At 40.8% G+C, this 15,759-nt stretch overlaps 2 protein-coding genes across 2 annotated transcripts in view; both read right to left on the reverse strand.

Annotated features, from left to right (window-relative positions):
• The window catches only part of RGSL1 (regulator of G protein signaling like 1), a gene marked incomplete at its 5' end in the record, with an annotated part of 127,417 nt that overhangs the window by 84,130 nt on the left and 27,528 nt on the right, over nt 1–15,759 (reverse strand). The window lies entirely within an intron of this gene.
• On the reverse strand, nt 4,608–6,186 carry LOC113262722 (transmembrane epididymal protein 1-like). The gene has a single exon (XM_026509183.4). It carries the CDS (start codon nt 5,820–5,822, stop codon nt 5,049–5,051), a length of 774 nt encoding a protein of 257 aa, XP_026364968.3. The 5' UTR covers nt 5,823–6,186; the 3' UTR covers nt 4,608–5,048.

A 15,759-nucleotide genomic window follows, 5' to 3' on the forward strand; every position in this document is an offset into this window, starting at 1 on the left:
AGGTTTTTTAGATATGACATGCTTCCCAACAATCCTAGAACTTTTCAAGTCTTTTAACCCTCTCTTGGGTATGACACTGAATGACTCTCTTCTCAGTAACTTTTGGCTAAATTATTAGGGCTTATAGGGGTGATGGTCTTTCATCTGAATATTCACTTCCTATGAGAAGAGAACCAGAGAAATGAAAGAATTGTTTAATAAGATAACGAAGTTCCCAACAGCCCTTCAGAGAAAGGGAATTCAAACCTCTTGTAGGCTGATGTTTTCAGTGGACAGAATGTCCAGGAGATATTGCTTGTCAAAATAATATCAACTAGTTTACAAAACCCTTGGAAGCTGAGTTTAGTGATTCAAGTAACCAGGATGGAGAGGATGAAGTCATCCGGAAAGGGACTTAAGAAAGGTTGTTAAACAAATAGAAAGTTGGATGACAATAAATTGAAATAGCTGCCCCCTTGCGATCTGTTCTCTCAAACTGGCATCCTATTTTAACAGTAGGAAAATAAATCACAATAATTAGGAACTGGATGAACTCAGCTGAAAGAAACGGCATAGAGGAAGTAGTACTCCATGTCCCGTAGTGCCCATCAGGAGTAGGTGCTGATAATGTCTGTTCAGTTCAACTGAGAAATGGATGTGAAGGGAATATGGAAGCTTTAAGTCCTGCACAAATATAAAGACCTAAAAATTGTGACTGAGGAATGGGGACACTGAAAGAGGGTAAGGGAGAGGCAGAGCAAATAACATAGAGTCATTGTCCCAGTGTTAACTTACGAAAGCTTTAGATATAATTGATAGACAATAGACTTTTCCTAAGCAGAACTGTGCCTTCTGATTCAGAACTTTGTGTTCATTACTGCTCCTCGTTAGCTACCTAAGGAAAAGATAGAGCATGTAGAATTTAGACCTTACTCCTAATTGTTGTTATCTTTGCTGATATAACAGATTTCAATCAAAGACTTCAGAATGGTGGTCAGTGCAATACATGTAAGTTTGAAAGTCAAAGGAGGTGCAATTTCATCCTACATAAAAAGTTCAAAATGCTATTGGTACATAATAGGTCTTGGTGCAATTATCTACAATAATACAGAAAGAGAATAAAAACTGGAAAAGTCTTTCACCAAAATACCCTATTTAGCTAACAATTCATTTTAAAGAAAGATACAAGTTTCAAGAGTTACAAAAAATACAATCTTTTGTGACTGGTGATTAGTGAAGTCTTGGCCAAAGGAAAAAACAAAACAAAGAAACAAAAAAACCCAAGAAACCTCATGGATATGATCATACAAAGTGTTAGTCTTGGTCCTATATTCTTTGACCTAAAATATGTATAAGATTTCTGAGTTTTGGACAGAGAAGCCTCAAGAAGTTGGCAACAGTAATTTTATTCCTTTTGGTTGAGTGGGTAAATTTAAATTTTAAATTTCCTAATATGAAATGACTACGGAATTTTAACTAACAAAATGTGGAAATGGTATCTGTTTAGGAAAATTTGACTTATCAAATGCATGATTTTATTGAAAGATAATGAACAAATGATAGCAATTTTAAATAATATTACATTTATAAATAATTTTATATGTCCAGTTAAAAAATTTAATAATTAGTATATTAAGTATATGCCTAATATATTAAATGTTGATTACAAGTAATTGCAAGTATTTTTGTTGTTTTGGCACAATATTCCCCTTCAATTAGTAAGAGCCCATTAATAATCTTCTGCCTTCAAACTGAAAAGTAAATTATTAAACTTTTCATAAAACAATTTTGTGTGGCTCTTCCTTAGCCACCCGCACAAAGGGGCAGGAACTTGGTAGTTTTCTCTGTATCACTGGGCCATGAAATTCTGTCCCTGGAACTGCCAAGCTTGTGTTTGCTGAGCTTTGGTGTCTGAGTGAATGAACATATAAGACCTCAGAATTCCTGCCCTGAACTCCTCTAACTAACTCCTACTTATCCATCAAAACCCAGATCAGAATTAAACCAACATTTCATCTATGCTACACCTGTACTAGATACTTTAATTATTCATTCACCAATTATTTGTTGCATACCTATTATGTGATGAGCTAAACAAGAGCATTTTGATTATTTTATAAACTTGCTAAAAAACAGCAGCCATTTCAGCTCAAAGGGCATTGTACGCGTTTTGTTTTTTAAGATACACACATATCTATATACATATGCATAGATATCTGTACATGTGTTTACCTTTATCCCTTATGTATCTATGTTTCCATGGATCTATCTACATATAATCTATATCTATTGTTTGAATTCTATGCTTATTCATGTCCACACGTCAAAGTTTAACAAGAAACAAACAGACCTTCATTACGTTTACCGGATGCCTGGATGACACTTGCTTATGTATTTTTTTGCCCTCCTCTTCATCCCTTCATTTCTTCTAAACTGATACTTCAACACCAAATGGAGACCAAGCGCCTTTTCCAGGCTCATGTAAAGATGATGCCCTCTGGTGGACAGTAGTGAAGAGTACACCTTCCTCTCTACAACTCGGGTTTTTTTGTTGGTTCTTGGTTCTAAACTTATCTTCAGTTAGTTTTACATTCCAGTGTTTAGGATTACTTTCAGACTGCTCATACCGATTGCGATGTGGAGAGTACAGAAAGGCCCTTTCATCCGAACATAAGGTCTGTCCATTCTGCCATCCTATCAGGCCTCAGTAATAATTCTTCGTGGTTTTGTAGGACCCTGCTAATATTTACTATTTTACCTCAAAGGTACATATTGCAAGACATGATAATATTTAGAGGTATTAATTTACTACAAGAGATGAGTTCATCAGCATCTAACAGAAGCTCAAAAGTACTCAGAAATGGACAGATCTGTCAAGAGATGGTATCTCTTCAACTTCTATCTTTGTAGAGAGATAATATCTTGAAATATTAATATATTAATACTAGGCTTTGCTTTCCACCCTTGTAATAACTTTTCCCCCAATTAGTGACAGACATTGCCTCAAGATGAGGACTGATTGTAATTGTAAAAAAAGAAGAGTCAATTTTTAGGTTAAAAAAATCCAAAATACGCTCTTAATACAAAAATAGGAGGGTGAGTGAAGTAGAAAACAGGGGTTTGCCATATCAGTAGGAAAGAATGTAGAGGAAAAACAGATTCCCTACTTTTCCAACCTCAGGCACTAGAGGAGGTTTAACTAGGATTCAGAAACGAAGAGCTGCAAAGCTAGGCAAGGCCTGAAAAATACCCACGGCTGTTGGGGAGAAACAAGGGGATGGGACCTAGTGGTAACAACCAGGAACAGGGCAGAATCTATAGGGAAAACTGCAGAGCTCCACTGGTCACCAGGACCGAGGAGAAGCACAGAAGTTGAACTTATGCCTGAGAAATATTTTATTTTCACCTCAGGGACCACTGCTCATCTCCAGTGGAGAGCAGCATTGTTACATGACTGGATATCCCACTGGTGCAAGGTGAAAGCCTTCCATGGAGAGTTGTTGCCTGCTGGTCACATGCATGCCATTCTGCATTTGGAGACATTGCTGACCACCAGGAATCACCTCCCCCTTTGCAGTAACTCAGAATGCTCACAAGCTCCTCAAACCACAGGGTAGAAAACCTTAACAACCAGACAAGAATTCACCCCGGTTACAACTTAACTTTTGAACAAGAAAATTAACAAGGAAGAGTAAGGCCAGAACCAAAGGAAACAGGTACATCTAGTTCTCCTGAGAACCAGAAGCAAAAGGGAAACTAGAAAGATGATGACCCTGTAGAATCCCTGCCCCAGCCTCACTCTGTCCTAAGCCTGGATATTATAACCACGACCAAGAGTAAGCGAAGCCTAACAGATTGTCCATATTCTGGGGACAGCAGGGAAAGAAGCAGAACAGTTGTCATAAAGACAGTCTTTTGCAAGTTGCCAAGAATTTAACTCCACCACTCAGAATTCCACCTCCTTCAACACCCAGGTATAGCATTATGTGACATAACTAGATGTCTGGCTATCATAAGCTAGTTTTTTAACCCTTTTGATTATTTAACCCTTTTAGATTATTGTCTATAAACCTACATGTAAGATAGTTATGAGGATTAAAAAGAAAATTTGGTGGAATAAATAAGCCATTGAATTTTACTACACATGAGAACCAGGAGTGGTTCCAGGTGAGTCTACTACTTGGAAATTGATTGAGGTGTGTGCAGAATAATGGGCTGATCTACCCAGGTAGAAGAATCTGACAGACTACATTTGAAGAGACTGATACATAAATTCTGGAAGCACATGGGCCCTTTTGTGCCCTCACTATGTGCAAGGGAGTTGCTTTGTTCTGCTAGACCCCACAGAGGAAATTGCCTTCAAGGAGAGCGGTGATATCATCATGGTATCACATATATCCAAGCTCATCAAACTATATACATTAAATATGTGCATTTGTTTGTAAATTAAGTATATCTCAATAAAGCTGAAAATAAAAGATCTTTGACAAATCATAATCTAAAGAAAGAATTTGACAATAGTTCTCTGAGCTCTTTATAGTTAAAATAACAGTTTAAATGTAGTATGGGTATTAAAGAGATCCAGAAAGAGAAAGGGTGAGGAGGTTGTTATTATGATGGGTAAATTATGATGATGTACTAAATGTAACTAGTGGTCAGTATTCTCTGGGGTGGGTGAGGATATTTATAAAAACCCAACAGCAAGATAGAGTACATTTATTTTCATATCCTCCCTCCTGGGAGGCATGTGAAGAGTACAGAGAGGAGAAAGGCAAGGAGAACGCTTTGGCTGGAGTTGAGGAAAGGGAGGGGAGGTGGGGGAAATACTGGGGGAGCCAAGAGTGAAGGTCATTGTAACATGCCTCTCATGTTTCATTGGCCTGTCCTGGCACACTGCTCCACAAATGAGACTGAGAGAAGCCAGAAGGGGAGAGCAGTATGTCCATCCCAGCAGTCTGTTGCCTTGGTCATCTTCCGCTCTAACACCTCTACTTCCCGCAACTTCTCATCCAGGTGTTCCAGGATGTGCAGGTGACAGGAACCATTCTGGGCTTACCCAAGATCAGACATCAACAAATGTAACAATACCACAAAAAGGAGAAGCCATAGACCCAGATAATCAAAATGGCAGTGAAAGCCACATGCCAGCAGAAGAAGGTGGTGACAAATACAATGTTGTTTTTGTCATCATCCATCCATTTGTAGCCAGAAATTGGTTTGTACAGCATAAAGCCTATTTGAATCAGCCAAGAGCCTGTCATCATATAAAAAAAGGCCTTCATCACCCAAAGCTGCAGCATATCAGGAGCCCACAGCTCTGCGATCACCACCAGCACCAGCAGGAATATGGCCTGAGTAAGCAGGATGTGAGACTGCAGCTCCACACCTTCTGAGTCCTGCATGTGAGACACCATCAGAGGTAGAAACAGAAACATGCCCAGGGCTTGGGCACCTTGCTCCAGAGCAGCACACCTCTGGGGCAGCAAGTTCTGGCTCACCACATCCACACACCCGCTCAGGAAGAAGGCCACATATAGAGTGAGATGTTGCCACTGTTTGCGGTACAAAAAGTTTCTCTGATGATATATCTTGCTGATAAGTACAAACTGTCCATGTATGTTATGCAGCTCTTGGGCTGCTAAAATGAAGGCACTTAATATCTTCACCAGCCCCACATAGTATATTTGCTGCAGCCTTGCCCATCTTCCTTTGCTCCAGGGATGGCGTGGCAGATACTGGACAGGGTAGTTGCATATCAAGGCCCTGGAAACTAGTCGTGCATGATAAAGTCCATAGAAGAAGAGAGACAGCCCCGGGTACAGATGACCCTCAAAGCCTCCCATGGAACTGAAGGTAAAGATCTGACCAAAGGTAGAGGCAAGCAGCTCAGGAATGGTTGCCTCAGGTTCTAGAGTGTGGAGGGAGCTTCTGGAAGCCCACTTATATCTTCTCTCCAGCTCATTGCATCCACATACACAGGGGAAATGGTTTTGGAGGAAACCCAAATCTATGGCGGGGTGGGTGTCATGGTTTCCGTTCTGGTCTTCTGCTCTGGTTCATTGATAGCTAACCAACCATTGCCAAACAGTAAAATAAGCAGATGTCCAATGCCTGGACGTCTGTAGTTCTCAGAGATTATGGCAAGGACTCCCCTTGCCTCTTCTCCTACTTGTCCTTCACACTACTGCTACCTTCCTCACGTCCCAAATTCACAGAATGTAAGAAAGAACTGAGAGAAAGCATGGAGAGTATACAATGTAGGGCATATCCCTAATATTCCTCACATATAATCTCATCCAAGTACTAGGTACAAATGTATTCTCCTGGGTATAAGCAGTCTTAAGTAAACACATACAATACTCAATTTCTCTGATGTTACTTGAGGTTTGCCAGAAAAATATTCGTTCCTAAGGATCTGTCTTCTGCTGGTCTCCAGGTCAGAACTGAGGGGCCGCCACCTGAGATTCGTTCCTGTGGGCTGAAACAATGTTTTTCCAAGTTAAAATGCAGGTGAATAGGTTCTACTCAGGGGTACTGATTCGGAATTTCTTGAGGGTGGTGTCTCGAAATAAGCATTCCAAGACACATTCCCAGGTAGCTCTTAGGCGGACTAAATTTTGAATCACTGAGTAAAATGTATGTACTAGTTAGAAAAAAGATCCTATTAAGCTAAGCTTAGTGTGAATTGGCCATCAAATATTTTCTCGCATGTAATGGTCATATTATTCTTCATGACAGTCAGTCAAGTACAGGAATGTCTCAAATTAAATTGGTCTCATATTGATCCTACAGATTTCCATTTTGGTTTATTTGTTGGTAAATTCTCTTTTGTTCTTTTTATCAGTGGGTCTTCCATTTTATTTTATAATTTTACTGATATAAAAAAACCATAATTTTAGATTGATCTTCATATTAACCACCTTGTTGCATGTACCTACTGCTCTTACTAATTTTCAAATGATTTTATATAATCATATTAACTTCAATAATGAAAAAATGATCTCCTTTTAGATATACCTTTGTCTTTTCTAACTGTCTTTCCCAATTGCATTAGCATGACAGAATTGTATTGTTGTTTTAACTATGAAAGCTCCCCTCTCCTGGGAAGTAAGTGTCTTCTCAAGCCATGCGGGTTAAATGGGAGCTGTCATTTGCTGACAAATCCCACTTTCCTAGTCACAGAGCAGTCAAGGGATTGAGCACCTAACCCAGTGAGGCTAATCTAAGCCCTTCACCAACAACATAACTAAAGAAAACAGCTCTCAGCCCCTTCATAGATTATATCAATTCTGTTTACAGCAGAACTAATTAGCATATTTGGATTTTATATCCTTCTCCATGGATCCAATAATGTCTTCATTATCTGTTGCTGTGTAACAGTTTAATACAATTTAACTCAGTGGCTTAAAACAACATGCATTTATTTCACTTTCTTTGGGTCAGGATGCAGATAGAGAGCTTTGTTGGTCCTCTGCTCAGAGTCTCACGAGGTACAGCCCTGGTGTCAGCCAGGCTGCACTTCACGCTGAAGCTGAGTCCTCTCCCAAGCTCACAGGGTTGTAACAGAATTCAGTTCTTTGTAGCTGTAGGATTGAGGTTCCCATTTGCTTGTTAGCTACCATTTCTCATCCACCAGACTGACAAAAATCAGCTTGACAACTGTCTGACAATGCGAAACAAACAGAATAATTAATATATTGCTAGCGGGAATATAAACTGACACAATCACTTTGGAAACGAATTTGATGTTATATGGCATTATATGGAAAGCTGAAGATATACCTCCTTACTTGTATATACTATACAGTAACTCTTATACATCCGTACAAGGATCATATGCAGGAATGTCCATAGCAGCACTGTCTATAGCTGGCAGAGAGAAGGAGGAATAATCAAAATGTCCTTCAATATTAAAATTTATAGATAAATTTGTAAGGTATTCATAAAACAAAAATTTGATAGAGAAGTAAAAACAAAAAATACGGCTACATTCAACAACATTGTGGTAGTCAGTTTTATGTGTTGACTTGACTGGCCACAGGGTGCCCAGATTAAACCTGATTTCTGGCTGTATCTGTGAGATTAACATTTGAATCAGCGGATTTAGTAAAGTAGATTGTCCATCCCAGTGTGGGTGGGCCTCATCTAATCTGTTGGGGCCTGAACAGAACAAAAGGCAGAGGAAGATGGAATTCATCCTTTTTTCTTCCAGCCTGTGTACTGGGCTGGGACATAGGTCTTCTTTCTGTCCCTACACAGGGGTTTCTACCATCAGCTCCCTTGGTTCCCAGGTCTGTAGACTCTGACTGTAATTATAACAATGTCTCGAGCCTGGAGACAGCAGATGGTGGATTTCTGTGCCTTACTTTGTAACCACATGAACCACTTCCTCATGATCAATCTCCTTTGTATATATCTTCTATTGGTTCTGCTTCTCTGGGGAACTCTGACTGATACCAACATGGAACCTCAAAAAAATAATTTTAGATGAAAAAAGAATGTCACAAAATAATAAATACTGTATGACTCCATATAAATATAAAAAGTTCAAAAACACACAAAATTAAACAATGTGAACACATACATGGAACCATAAACAAAATTCAGGGAAGTGGTTATCTCCCAGAGGGGAAGAATAGGATAGATTTGAGAGGGACACAGACATGGAAAATAACAATGTTTTTCTGTTCTTATAGTTGGTGGGGACCACAGGAGTATTGATTATATCCCAACTCTGTAGAGCTTACATGTATTCTATAAATGTTATTTTGTATCTATTCAATATTATTTTTTTTTACAAAAATATGAATTCTAAGTAGAAGCACTGTGTGGATAAGTGTGACTTGATGTCTATTCAGTCTACTTTAGGGGGAGAAGGTAGGAAGACAGCTGTTTGCTGTCTTTGGGCCTCTCCCAAATGCCAAAATGAGTTTTTCTCTAGGACATCAACACTTATATGTATCATTGTGCTACTGGTTGTTTTTTACTCAGTCTTAATGTGTTGGAGACAGAACTATTTTGTTATATTATAGAACTATTTTGTTATATAGACAGTACTACTGATGTGCTTAATATTATATTTATCTAGTCCCCTAGTGATGGACGTATTGGTCTAGCTGATTTACTTTTTAACAAACAATACTGAGTAAAAACTCTTTTTTAGAGGAGATAACCATAACTAGCATTTCTGAATCACAGACTATTACCTTCTTAAAATTTAATAACTAGTGATGAATCTCCCTTCAAAGTGGTGGTACCAATTTTCACTCACCCCTACAATATATTTTTTTTTTTTTAAAGATTTTATTTATTTATTTGACAGAGATAGAGACAGCCAGCGAGAGAGGGAACACAAGCAGGGGGAGTGGGAGAGGAAGAAGCAGGCTCATAGCGGAGGAGCCTGATGTGGGGCTCGATCCCACAACGCCGGGATCACGCCCTGAGCCGAAGGCAGACGCTTAACCACTGTGCCACCCAGGCGCCCCACCCCTACAATATATTAATTAACAAGTTCTCTGAACACTTTATCCCCATCTATACTGCCCTTGTCCAGGCATCACCAACTCTGCATTGTTGCCACATCTCTTAATTGGGTTCCAATCCTCATCTATTCCTATCCGCATTGCAGTCAGAGTGAGCTTTGGGAATAGAGAGCTAATAATGCCACTGGCTAAGTTAAATTCCCTAGTAGCATCCCATGGCTTTGTGGATAAAATCCATGCCCTTAGATTACCCTGGAAGGTGCCTCTCGCTTTGGCCTGGCCTCATTTCCAATCCCTTCCCACATGTACCATTGTCTCCAGGCATATCAGAAGCTTCCAAGCTCATCCTGGAGTGGACTTCCTGTTCCACAATCTTTCTCTATTTGGGAAACTCCTCCTTTCTCCTTCAAAGCTCAGCTCAAGTACTATCTCCTCCCAACAAGGAAGATACCTATCTATGCAACTTATACACATCTCTATAGTTAAACTTACACACATACACTTATCCACATCTCTACAGTCACACATTTTTACCACTCCTTATTTACTGGGAAGCATTTGAAGTTGGAGACCATGTCCTGTCTTGTCTCTTTAGAATCTAGCCCCATGCCTGGAGGTGCTCAATGAATGTTTGATGAATGAATATATGAGTGAACTATCACATGATCACATGATAGCTACCATAAAATGCTTTATAATCTAGTTATAAAGACAGAACAGATACATACAAATGATGCAAGGCCACTAATGCTAAGAGCTACATGCCAAATAAGTGAAACAAATGACCAGACCTATTCAGTTAGAGGAAAGAACTCACTCCAGCTGTAGAAGTCAGGGCAAATATGATCATTCCCAGTGAACAGCTGGAGAGACTAACATATGTGAGTTCAAATTTTATCTTCAACCCCTTTGTCCTTGGATGAAAGGGTGTGGAGGACTTGGCATAACTGTAACACAAATACTCACTCTGTTGGGGGCAATATTTCCTGTACTGAGAGCACATAGTATAAACCAAGGGCAGAGTATAACCCCAGCAAAGAGCTTGGTAATGCAGCACAGAGCTCATATTCAAAGAATGTCTGTCTCTCAGTGATAGGCATTGAGGGTTCATTAGTGAGGGGTAGACCAGATGGCCTCAAACCTCTACCAGTTTCCACATGTGTGGCTGTCAGAGCCCACAGATTTCATGCTGCAAGTCCTGGTATAGTAATTAGAAAACTTGTGTTCTAATAGAGAGACATAAATGAAAATTGCTCTCCTCTTACTCCTTTCCAGCCAGTAACACGGAGACAACGGTATGAAAGAAGGAAGTGTCATCTAAAAGGATGAAAGGAATGGGCATACCCTATTGATTTGGGGGTTTGTGGTAAAAAATAGGTGGAATGTAAATCAAGAGCTTCTGCTTGACCAATTGTGGCAAAAGCAAGGAGTTCCCCATATTGAGCTAGATATACCACTGATGGGGCAGATACCTGGGATTGGGAAGGAGCAAGTGCCAAACTCACTAACTGATGTTTCATAGCCTACAAACAAGGCCTCCACCAGAGGCAACCCTCCTGGTACTGTAGTGGATACTTGGTTACTCACTGACTCACCCCTAGGGACAGGGTCTGGTGGGCACAGGCCCCAATAGTAAGGTATGAATCTTGCTGTTCCTAATAATTATCTCAGAAGAGACTTTAAAAATACAGAGTACTAAATTTTCACCCTGACCCTACTGAATAAAGTCCCTCTGGGTAGGGGCCTAGGAATCTGCATTTTGAGTTATAACCAACCCCCCCTCCCCCACCACCATTAGTAATTCCAATGCAGGCCATCTTTCCTGAGGCTTGGAAACCATTGCACTAGACTAGAAACACCATCCTGATCATTAGGCCATGCTTGGGCACCATCTTCCTGCCCTAACCAACCCATAGATTCACCCAGCAGTATGGGGTGACATCTTTATAAAAGCAGAACCCACAATGTTTATCAAGAGAGGCTGGCATGCAGGAGGAGGAGGAGAGAGGGCAGAGAAGGAAGGAGGCTAAATGAGGGATGGGTGGGGGAGGGAGAGGGAAGGGAAAGTGGAGGAGAGAGAGAGAGATGGAGAAAACTGAGAGAGAACATGGGGAACTCAACAGAAAGGAAAGAAAGGGTGAAAGCAGCCCAGACCCTGAATAGAGAGAGATAAGGAAAGGGGGAATCAAGGGAGCCAGAGGCTCTCAAGGGTGGGAGAGAAGTGAAAAACCCTCCTTGTCCAGGCTCCAGGAGACCTTATCAGGTAGTGATAAAGAAAACGAGGAGTCTGATTGGTGTCTGAGACCTGGTTTGGACATTTGCTAGGTGGATGCCTGAAGACAAGGCATTCATTTTCTCTAAGATTCATTCTTCTCATAGGTAAATGTGGAACTGTGGGGCATCCATGAAATATTGTATTTTAAAGCAGGTTATAAATATAAAGTATTTTAAGTTGGTAAACTTAGGGCTGGATGAGATCACAGAGCCTATTTCTTCCAAATCTCTGAAGATTCACAAAGGAAGGAAGGAACTGAAGCACAGAAAGTGACTCACAGGATGTCACATGGTTAGGGGGTTAGTTCCTAACAAAGTCTATGCTGAGATACTTAGTCACAAGCTGACTGTCACTAAGAAGTATAAGGAAAGTCCAGCTCAACATGAGGCCAAGTATAAGTGGGCCAAGGCTGTGAGCCCCCCTTTCACCTAGTCCCCCCACTGATGGGGCCTGACACCCCAAAGTGACACAGATACTTGGAAACAAGAATGTATCTGTCTTTAACCAGCACCACCCAAGGAGAAAGACTATTGGGAGAAAATAAGTACTCTGTTACAGAAGTAAAGTCTTTTTGGGAAGAGGGCAATTTATCAAGCTTTTCTTTCTTTCTCTCTCTCTCTTTTTTTAAAAGATTTTATTTATTTATTTGACAGAGAGAGAGTGCTCACAAGCAGGGGGAGTGGCAGTCAGAGGGAGAAGGAGAAGCAGGCTCCCCACTGGGCAAGGAGCCTGAGGCAGGGCCGGATCCCACAGGACTCTGGGATCATGACCTGAGCCAAAGGCAGACGCTTAACTGACTGAGCCACCCAGGCGCCCCTGTCAAGCTTTTCTTTTACCTACAAGTTCATTTAGTTATCTACATTCAGTCAAGATTCTGAGCTAAATTATCCAGAGCCACTTTGATCCTAGGGTGAAGGGTTGGGGGGCAGGCAGCAAGGATGGGTGGTGGGGGAGAGTATCTCATTGGTAGACTCTGGTATTTCCATCCCTGGAAAGACCTATCCTCTAATGCTAATTAATAATTGGCCTTCTCGGGGCGCCTGGGTGGCACAGCGGTTAAGCGTCTGCCTTCAGCTCAGGGCGTGATCCCGGCGTTATGGGATCAAGTCCCACATCAGGCTCCTCTGCTATGAGCCTGCTTCTTCCTCTCCCACTCCCCCTGCTTGTGTTCCCTCTCTCGCTGGCTGTCTCTATCTCTGTCAAATAAATAAATAAAATCTTTAAAAAAGAAATAATTGGCCTTCTGGTTTACATATTAGTGTCACTCAGTCTTTTAGAACCTAAACAGACTGATAAAATTGAGTTTCTGGATCTGTAATGCTGATTTATGCTGCCTTTCTATGAGCCCCAAGTCCTACCCCACCCCACTTTCTGCCACCCCAGCTACAGCTGTCTAATGCTGCCCAGATCCCATATTTGCATTTAAGGGAGACACCTCAGAAACACCAGTGCCTTAATTTGATTCATTTCAATTCAATGAATGTGTATTAACTACATATAATCAGCCAGACACTGTGCTGAAAGCTGGTATTACAAAGATGAATAAGACATGACACCTGCCCTCAAGTGCCATTCAAAGTGGCCCATAGGCCACCAATGTCAGCATCACTTGAAAGCTTGTTAAAAATGCAGACTCCTAGGCCCCAGATCAGACCTACTGAATCTGAATCTCTAGGTGTATGCATATGAACTCTGAGAAGCACTGATTTAGTAGAAAAGACCCAACTGAAGCCATTTTGAATTAAATTTTATGTTGAATAAACCAAGTATGGTGGAAACACAGAGGAGAGTGTAGTTAACTCTGAATGGAAGGGCAGATATTTGCACTGAAATTTAAATTCAACAGGCCAACAACTTGGGGATGGGGAGCAGATGAGAGAAAAGTGGGAGCATTCAGGTGTGGAAAATGGCATGAACAAAGCCATGAATGTGTACGGTGTCTGGGAGCAGGGGTGAGGGTGAGGGTAGGTCACATGCAGAGCCAGACTAGGACAGACTGGAACAAAAGTCTTTTAACAGTTTTTAGATCTCACCCTGGGATGGGTGTCCTCCTGTGTCCTCCTTTGCTCTGACTTGGATGGGGAGTCCCTCCCTATCCTTGTTACCAGCCCTCCATGCTAGGAGCTAATCAATGTGTGGACAGAGAGAGGCCTCTTCTCAACCTCTAGCCCTCAGTGACCCTCAGGGATGAGGGGCTGATGTTTGCAGTTAGCAAAGGATGCCAAGTCTCAGATCTCATGCCAGGCCACCTGGTCCCTGGCAGCAACTCTGCAGAATGACCTTGGGAGGAGGTGGACGCACAGATTCCCACAGATTCCCATGAATTCTCACGAATTCCTGGCAGCCCAAATGGCTTTTAGGGAGAGGGCTTCCCTCTTACTCAGGTTGTAAGGGAAGTTGACTGTGGAGAAAGTCAAGAAAGTAATGAACAAATGCTGGTAAAAGATTGAAGCAGGGTCTAGAGGCTGGGTTCCCATCCTGTCCTGGCCTCTAGAACATGAAGTCTCTGGACCTCAACTATAAAATGAAGAAGATGTACACATGATTTCCAGGGAGCCCCAATAGCCTGTGATTATGGCACTTTCCAGTTTTAGAAAGGGCTACCATTTTCCCATTTTTCAAACTACTTAGATTCTCTTGGAATTCACTGCCCCGTGGCAAAAAAAAAAAAAACCCTATTCTTCTTGGGGACACAGTCTCCACCGAACACAAGGGCATCCAGGTTAGACTGTCCATTATATTTAGGGAAAAATACATATATTGATTAATCATGAAATATATATTAAATATCTACTACTATGTGTTTTTTTGGTAACTGAATTGGGCACCAAAGAAGTAGAAGCTTGGGTTCTGGCCAAAAATATTCTTATATATATTTGGAGAAATGTGACACATCTTAGTAAAGAAGAAAGCAGTAAATAATTCCATAATGAAGTGTTTTATTAGTGATAACTGTTAACATTTCACAGTGCTAAACATTTCACAGTGCTAAACACTTTATAGGAATTACCGCATTTATTCACATAAATCTATGAGGTAATAAATCACTTAGGGTGTTTGGGATGTAAATAATAGAAAACCCTGATCTCACTGACTTAAACATTAAGAAATGTATTCTCTCACTTAACAAGAACTTCACAGGTAGTGCAGTCCCAGAGCTGGTTAGTATAGTGGCTAAGTGAAGTAATCAAGGACTCAGATTCTCTCTAGTTTTTCTCTCTGCCATTCTCCTTGGTCTTGTTCGCAGATTAGCAATCATCATGGTTTCAAGCTGCTGCCACGCTTCCAAATGGCACATCCTTACAAAATGTCCAGAGGCAGAGAAGAGAGCTTTTTTCTTCACTATGTGTATAAAGCCACCCAGCCTGGAGATATATCTCTATAGAGGTATCTATATAGATATAGATATAGATATAGATATAGATATAGATATAGATATAGATATAGATATAGATATAGATATAAAAGATTTCTTTATGATGGGGACATCTCTCTGACTGGATCCGGATTTCATGCCCATGCTTAAACCCAACACCAGCAAGGGAATTACCACTGGGCTCAACCTACTTCACTCTCTGCAGCTGAGGCTGGTGCCCAGGCCCACCTCCTCTGATACACAGAAGAAGGAGGAGAGTAACTAACACAAAGAGAGAGAGAGAGGGAGAGAGAGAAGGATGCTTCCTTAGGATGAAAGAAGAGACAGGGGCCATTAAGAAGGCAAACAAATAATTGTTTCCATTTTACAGTTAAAGAAACAGAAGTTTTGAGAATTAAGTAATTCAAGGTCATACAACTTGTACACAGTAGAACTGGAATTAAAAATGGAGCCCACACCCAGAGCAACTCTTGCTAGACATATCTCCAAAGGCAAGGGAAACAAAAGCAAAAATGAACTATTGGGACTTCATCAAGATAAAAAGTTTTTTCACAGCAAAGGAAATACTTGACAAAACCAAAAGACAACCTGCGGAATGGGAGAAGATATTTGCAACTGACATATTAGATAAAGGGCTATCTGATATG

Source organism: Ursus arctos, unplaced genomic scaffold, assembly GCF_023065955.2.
Source record: "Ursus arctos isolate Adak ecotype North America unplaced genomic scaffold, UrsArc2.0 scaffold_2, whole genome shotgun sequence".
In the NCBI taxonomy this organism is placed as follows: domain Eukaryota; kingdom Metazoa; phylum Chordata; class Mammalia; order Carnivora; family Ursidae; genus Ursus; species Ursus arctos.

What these genes read in the sequence shown, in the direction of transcription:
- LOC113262722 (XM_026509183.4), bottom strand. Translation starts at nt 5,822, where the DNA reads ATGGGAGGCTTTGAGGGTCATCTGTACCCGGGGCTGTCTCTCTTCTTC.